Source organism: Sciurus carolinensis, chromosome 2, assembly GCF_902686445.1.
Source record: "Sciurus carolinensis chromosome 2, mSciCar1.2, whole genome shotgun sequence".
Lineage (NCBI taxonomy): Eukaryota > Metazoa > Chordata > Mammalia > Rodentia > Sciuridae > Sciurus > Sciurus carolinensis.
In genome coordinates, this window is record NC_062214.1 from 38,114,709 (window position 1) to 38,121,692 (window position 6,984).

The 6,984-nt window shown below is 41.1% G+C and overlaps 1 protein-coding gene across 1 annotated transcript in view; it reads left to right on the plus strand.

Annotated features, from left to right (window-relative positions):
• Positions 1 to 2,238, plus strand: part of Ism1 (isthmin 1) — a 73,600-nt gene extending 71,362 nt beyond the window's left edge. The window contains exon 6 of the mRNA XM_047535131.1: positions 514 to 2,238. Coding sequence (XP_047391087.1) covers positions 514 to 1,031 — 518 coding nt within the window. The 3' untranslated portion in view covers positions 1,032 to 2,238. The remainder of the gene's footprint in view (positions 1 to 513) is intronic.
• The last annotated feature ends 4,746 nt before the right edge of the window (positions 2,239 to 6,984 follow it).

Sequence of the window (6,984 nt, forward strand, 5' to 3'; positions counted from 1 at the left end):
CTTTGCATGATATTCTCCAGTTCCATCCATTTACCTGCAAATGCCATAATATTGTTCTTCTTTATGGTTGAATAATATTCCATTGTGTGTATATATATATATATATATATATATCACAGTTTCTTTATCCATTTATCTGTTGAAGGGCATCTAGGTTGGTTCCACCTAAGTGAATGAAGCTGCTATAAATATTGATGTGGCTGTGTTACTGTAGTATGCTAATTTTAAGTCCTTTGGGTATAAACCGAGAAGTGGGATAACTGGGTCAAAAGGTGGGTCTATTCCAAGTTTTCTGAGGATTCTCCACACTGTTTTCCAGAGTGGCTGCACCAATTTGCAACTCCACCAGCTCTGTAAAAGTGTGCTTTTTTTACCACATCCACGCCAACATCTATTATTGCTTCTGTTCTTGATCATAGCCATTCTAACTGGAGTAAGATGAAATCTTTTTTGAGTTTCATTCCACCAGCCAGTTTTACATATGGATAAGAGTTTCTTTCTGGCCTTTTTCAGACACAGATAGCTGTGAGCGATGGATGAGTTGCAAAAGCGAATTTTTAAAGAAGTACATGCACAAAGTGATCAATGACCTGCCCAGCTGCCCCTGCTCCTACCCCACTGAGGTGGCTTACAGCACGGCCGACATCTTCGACCGCATCAAGCGCAAGGACTTCCGTTGGAAGGATGCTAGTGGGCCCAAGGAGAAGCTGGAGATCTACAAGCCCACAGCCCGATACTGCATCCGCTCCATGCTGTCCCTGGAGAGCACCACACTGGCTGCCCAGCACTGTTGCTATGGCGACAACATGCAGCTCATCACCAGGGGCAAAGGGGCAGGGACACCCAACCTCATCAGCACCGAGTTCTCGGCTGAGCTCCACTACAAAGTGGACGTCCTACCCTGGATTATTTGCAAGGGCGACTGGAGCAGGTATAATGAAGCTCGGCCTCCCAACAATGGACAGAAGTGCACAGAAAGCCCTTCGGATGAGGACTACATTAAACAGTTCCAAGAGGCCAGAGAGTATTAAAGAGACTGGGACGAGGTGGAGAAAGGCCACCTCTGGTTTTGGCACACAAACACACTGCACTGATCTGCCACCTGGTGCCCGGTTCTTTTTATCTGCATAGGTGTATATGTGTATATATACCACATGAGTATTTTTTATAAATCACACTAGGGGTATGCACCAGGCCCGGGTGACTGCCACGTGAAGCCACCCTTGCCATGTACCGTGCCTACAAACCTCCTGGGAAGTCCTCCTAGTGGCTGTGTGAGCAGGAGGCTGGGAAGGAACAATAAAGCGACCAGAAGAAGAACTGGAAGCCACCGTGGGTGTGATCCAATTCACACCTGGATCCAGGGTGGCCATGGGAAGAAAATGAGGAAGGAGACTGAAGGTGTGAACACTATAAGCAGTTTTTATATCTAACTTATTTAATACAAATGTGACTTAAGCTTAACTTTTTCTCTGGAGTTTTCATTGTGAAACTAATCACTTCTGAGAGAGTTCAGAAAAAAAGGGGCTTAGGGAAGTGGAAGAGAAAGGGAATTTTTGCGATGATTTCCTTAAAAATAAATGGCGCTATGGAAATGTATCACAACATAAGGACGCCCACCTTAAACCAAATGTTATGTATTCATAAGGCACCTTGCTGGAGTCTCAGATTCCAAAATTCTTTTGCCTCAGACTGGGTAGGGGGTAAGGAGGTAAATGGATATTTTTAGGAGCACATCTGAGGCCTGATTTTAAATAGGCTTTAAAATAAAAGACCAATGTTAGCGTAATGCTATTATTCTACTAAAGGCCCCCAAACAGTAGAATTTCTGCTCATAGCTTAGTAGGTTCAGAAGATTACAGAAAGTTCAGACATAAAAACAAGGAGTAGCACTTTTCCAAAGGAAAAAAGCATAACAAATGGGAAAAGAATATGGACCCTCATTTCACCTATTTTATTTTAATGCTATATTATTTTTTTCTCCACCAGTGTATTCCTAATAAATAAATATAAAAAAAGGGAGAGGGACTGAAGTCTGAGAAATCTTAATTTTCATATGTTTTAAGAAAGAAAAAAACTGCAATATTTTTGTAAAGTATTTATTGAGTTATTGGGTCTTGTACATCAAGCAATTGTAAGATGACCTGGTTCTATAGGGTGGAACTTAGGATGAATAAAGATGTGGTTCTTATGCCATCTTTTACTTGCAAAACTCCAGGAAAAGAGAATATATAATAAAATTATAATAAAATGTGTAACCTGCATCTTTGATTCATAATACAAATGCCATAAGTAGCCCTAGTGAAGCCAGGCTTCAAGGAAGGTGAGAGAAAACTTCAATCCAAGTGAGAACAAAAGGTTCATTGAATGATACATTGGTGCCTGGTATAAGTCAGAGCATCTTTGGCACTAAGGGCATCCGCCCAGCCCCGAATGACTGAAGCCCATTAAAACACATGTAACTTTTTACCCATCTCTAGAACTAAGAAAGCCAAGCTGAGCAAAAGTTTAAGACAGCTCAGATGAGTAAGATCACTTCCAGACAAAAATGCAATGACGCTAATAGGTAGAACTACTCATCATGTGAATTACTTATTATCATTTATAATTTAGCATGAAACATTTGTACTTTAGAAAGTATTGCCCATCAGGATATTTGTAGGATCTACGTCAAGTAATGGAATGAGAAGCCTTATTCACATCTGAATAGATGGTCTGGTTTCTAATATAAGGAAAACAACTTGTGCAAAGAGAATTCACTGGCAATGGGTTGCGTTGCTTTTAAGGTGGTGCTTTCCATATCAGGACATACATTCAAGCGGAAGCTAGTGATAAGCACACAGGCAGCTCAAATGAGTAACAAGGAAATATAGAAATGAGTAAAGCACCAAGAACCTCTGAAAAACATTCTATTTAAAGTAAATGCCCAGTACCATGGGAGTACAGTGTTAAGAATCAGGAAAGTATCTGTTGGTTCCAGGGAAGGAGCGGTATTTTTATAAAGCAGAAACGAGAAAGGAGTTAACAAAAGGAACTAGGAAAGAGAAGGGTGTTTTCTGAAAATTCGAATGTTTAGAGTAATGAGTGGACAGACAAGAATGGTGAGAACTGGAGTCTAACTGCTGAGTTTTTGTTAGGGATTTAACACGGAGTTAAGAACAGAGAGCTTGCATGCTGCGTGAGAGTGACTGATAAGAGTCAGTTTTCCATGGGCAATTTCAGCACCTTGCTGACCTAATGAACTGAAAGCTGGAAGGTGGGGTGAATTGGGAATAGGAAACAGCTCCTGGGCAATTTGCCCACTGAGAACATTCTGGCCTTGCATGTCTTACCGGGTTGGTTCCACACCTCTAGAAATTTGCTAAATTATAAAGTTCCAGAGGGCCAGTGAACAATCCTCAGAAATTCCCAGATTATCCAATAAGACAAGAAGACCCCTATCTCATTCAGCACAAGACCCCCAGCTGGCCCCAGAGCAACCCCAAGTAGTTCCCTTTGTAGGTGGTGGTTCATGTGTTCAAGGACCAACTTTGCCAGCAGCAGAGCAGGATGTCCAAAGCCTCACGGCAGAATCTGTGAAAACAACCCATTGTCCTCTGCCCGGATGCCTTGCTCCTTTGCCTCTCTAGAAAGAAACCCTCTTACTAATCATCCATGGAGCTCCTGAGTGCCCCATCTGAACACACCAACTGTGGCAGAGACGACCAGGGCCCCCTAGTGGCTGCATGTGGGAAGGAAGGAGGAGAGGCTGGGGAAGTGCATAGGTTTCTCTTCCACTCCAGTGCTAGTGTCTGCCACCATTATATTCCCACAAGTGTTTCTGTCTTTATATTTCAGTAGCCAAGATGGTAAATCCCTGTCCTGAGACCAGGGATTAAAGAATAAGTAATATACCAGCCACTGTTTTCTGAGCACACAATTTGCTAATCACTTCATTTTTTAGATGAGGGAATAAGCCCAACAAGGCTAGTTAACTTGCCCGATGTCATAGGGCTTGGTAAATAGAAGATTTAGTTGAAGTCAATTTTATCTGATCATCAAGCTCACACCCTTAAATCTAACCCCGGTGCTCTATCTCCTCCTAACTCTTCCTAAGATCTGTAGGATCAGTTCTTTTCTGTGACTCACTTTGCCTTTATTCAAATAGCTCAAAAAAGATGTGGCTTTATCCATGTATTCTGCTCGTTCTGTCATAGCCCATAAGAGGATTTTCTGATGGTGTAGCTGAGTCCTTGCTCAATTAAGTAGCCCACTTCTAGACAATAGTCTGCTTCCTGGACAAGAACAGAGACTGGTCTGTTCTTCCCATTGCACATAAGCACATGCTGTTTCCTGCTGGGGAGACTTCTAGGGAAGGTGCTGTGTCTCATATCTTCCTGCACCCACAGCTCCTAGTACTGTACACGGCATACACATTCGGTACATTCAGGCAAAGTGCAGAGGGCTTACGAGTTTAAGACAGACTGCCTAGATTCCAGCACTGGCTCCCTCACTTGCCTACTGAGGATCACTGGATAAGTTAATCAGCCTAAGTTTCAGTTTCCTCATATGGTTGTTGTGATAACTGAATAAGATACCTGAGGCCCTTAGGACAGGGCCTGTCATGAACTATGTGCAATTGGGTCATTTGACAAATATTCATTGAGCATCAGCTAGGTGCCAAACATAGTTCCAGTTGTCAGAAATACAGCAGTCTTCAAGGATAGACAAATGGCAAATAAGTTTAAAATATGAGATAATGGTGAGTCATATAAAGACATATATTTGATTACAAATGCATGATGTTGAGGTGGTGCTAGTTGTTGTAATATGTAATCCTCAAAACCAAGTGACTTAACACAATAAAAGTCAAAAGAGTATGATTCTAATGAAGTGGCCCTAATCTAAGTGATGACATGGGAACCTGGGCTCCTTCTATCTTGTGGCTCTGCCATCATCAAGAAATGATATTCTTGGGATCTTTATTAGTTGTTATTTTTTTCCACACATAGGAGTCGTGGACCCTATATCCTTTACACGTATCCTTTTGTCTTTGTCACACCTAGACTTTGTCTTTATAAACTTCACTTGCTCTGGTTAGTCAGCAGATATTTCAGCACCTATGCAAAAGCAAACTGCAGTAAGGGGGGAAAGGCACCTCTCTGGGATGGGGAATACCTTCTCCTTTGTATCACACTCCCTCGCCATAAAAAGCAGCTAGTTAATTCTAATTAGAAACTCCTGTCCTTTCCCTTCGTTGAGGGTGGGGGTCCTCTTTCACAGCTACCATTTGCTGACAATAAATTATTGTAGCAGTTTGAAATACATTTTAAAATATTTTTCATGGAGTTTATGTTTTTCCTTTGGAGAAAGGAATGCTAGCACAGTGAAGAGTCTACGTAAGTAAACTCTCTAAGTTCCACTCATGTTCTGCTCCCCCTGCCATTATTTATTTCATTGTCTTTCCAAGGAGCTCTTTTAATCTTGAATATATGTATTTCATACTCTTATTAGTCTGATTTTGTTCTCTCTTTAAGAATTGGCCACATCAAAGAAAGAAATTGAGGAAGACCTTAGAAGATGGAAAGATCTCCCATGTTCTAGGATAGGCAGAATTAATATTGTCAAAATGACCATACTACCAAAAGTGCTAAACAGATTCAATGCAATTCCAATTAAAATTCCAATGATGTACCTTACAGAAATAGAGCAAGCAATCATGAAATTCATCTGGAAGAATAAGAAACCCAGAATAGCTAAAGCAATCCTTAGCAGAAAGAATGAAACAGGGGGTATAGCAATACCAGAACTTCAACTATACTACAAAGCAATAGTAACAAAAACAGCATGGTATTGGCACTAAAATAGACAGACCAAAATAGGTACACCAAAATAGGTAGATCAATGGTACAGAATAGAGGACATGGACACAAACCCAAATAAATACAATTTTCTCATACTAGACAAAGGGGCTAAAAATATGTAATGGAGAAAAAATAGTCTCTTCAACAAATGGTGCTGGGAAAACTGGAAATCCTTATGCAATAAAATGAAACTAAACCCCTATCTCCCACCCTGCACAAAAATCAACTCACACTGGTTCAAGGACCTTGAGAACAGACCAGAGACCCTGCATCTTATGGAAGAAAAAGTAGGTCCAAATCTTCAACTTGTTGGCTTAGAATCAGACTTCCTTAACAGGACTCCCATAGCACAAGAAATAAAAGCAAGAATCAATAACTGGGATAGATTCAAACTAAATAGCTTCCTCTCAGCAAAGGAAACTACCAGCAATGCAAAGAGAGAGCCTACTGAGTGGGAGAAAATCTTTGCCAATCATACTTCAGATAGAGCACTCATTTCCAGAATATATAAAGAACTCAAAAAACTCTACATGAAGAATACAAATAACCCAATCAACAAATGGGCTAAGGATATGAACAGATGCTTCACAGAAGAAGATCTACAAGCAATCGACAAACATATGAAAAAATGTTCACCATCTTTAGTAATAAAAGAAATGCAAATCAAAACTACACTAAGATTCCATCTCACCCCAATTAGAATGGCGATTATCAAGAATACAAGCAACAACAGGTGTTGGAGAGGATGTGGGGAAAAAGGTACACTCATACATTGCTGGTGGGAATGCAAATTGTGCAGCCACTCTGGAAAGCAGTGTGGAGATTCCATAGAAAACTTGGAATGGACCCACCATTTGACCCAGCTATCCCACTTCTTGGCCTATACCCAAAGGACTTAAAATCAGCATACTACAGAAATACAGCCACATCAATGTTCATAGCTGCTCAATTCACAATAGCCAGACTATGGAACCAACCTAGATGTCCTTCAATTGATAAATGGATAAAGAAACTGTGGGGTGATCCAAGATGGTGGACTAGAGGGTGACTGCATCTCTAGTCGCTCCAGAACCCAGGATTCAGGAAGGGGAGGCATTGAGAGACTCGGACTAAAATAGAGCCACAGGGTGAGTCTCCCCCA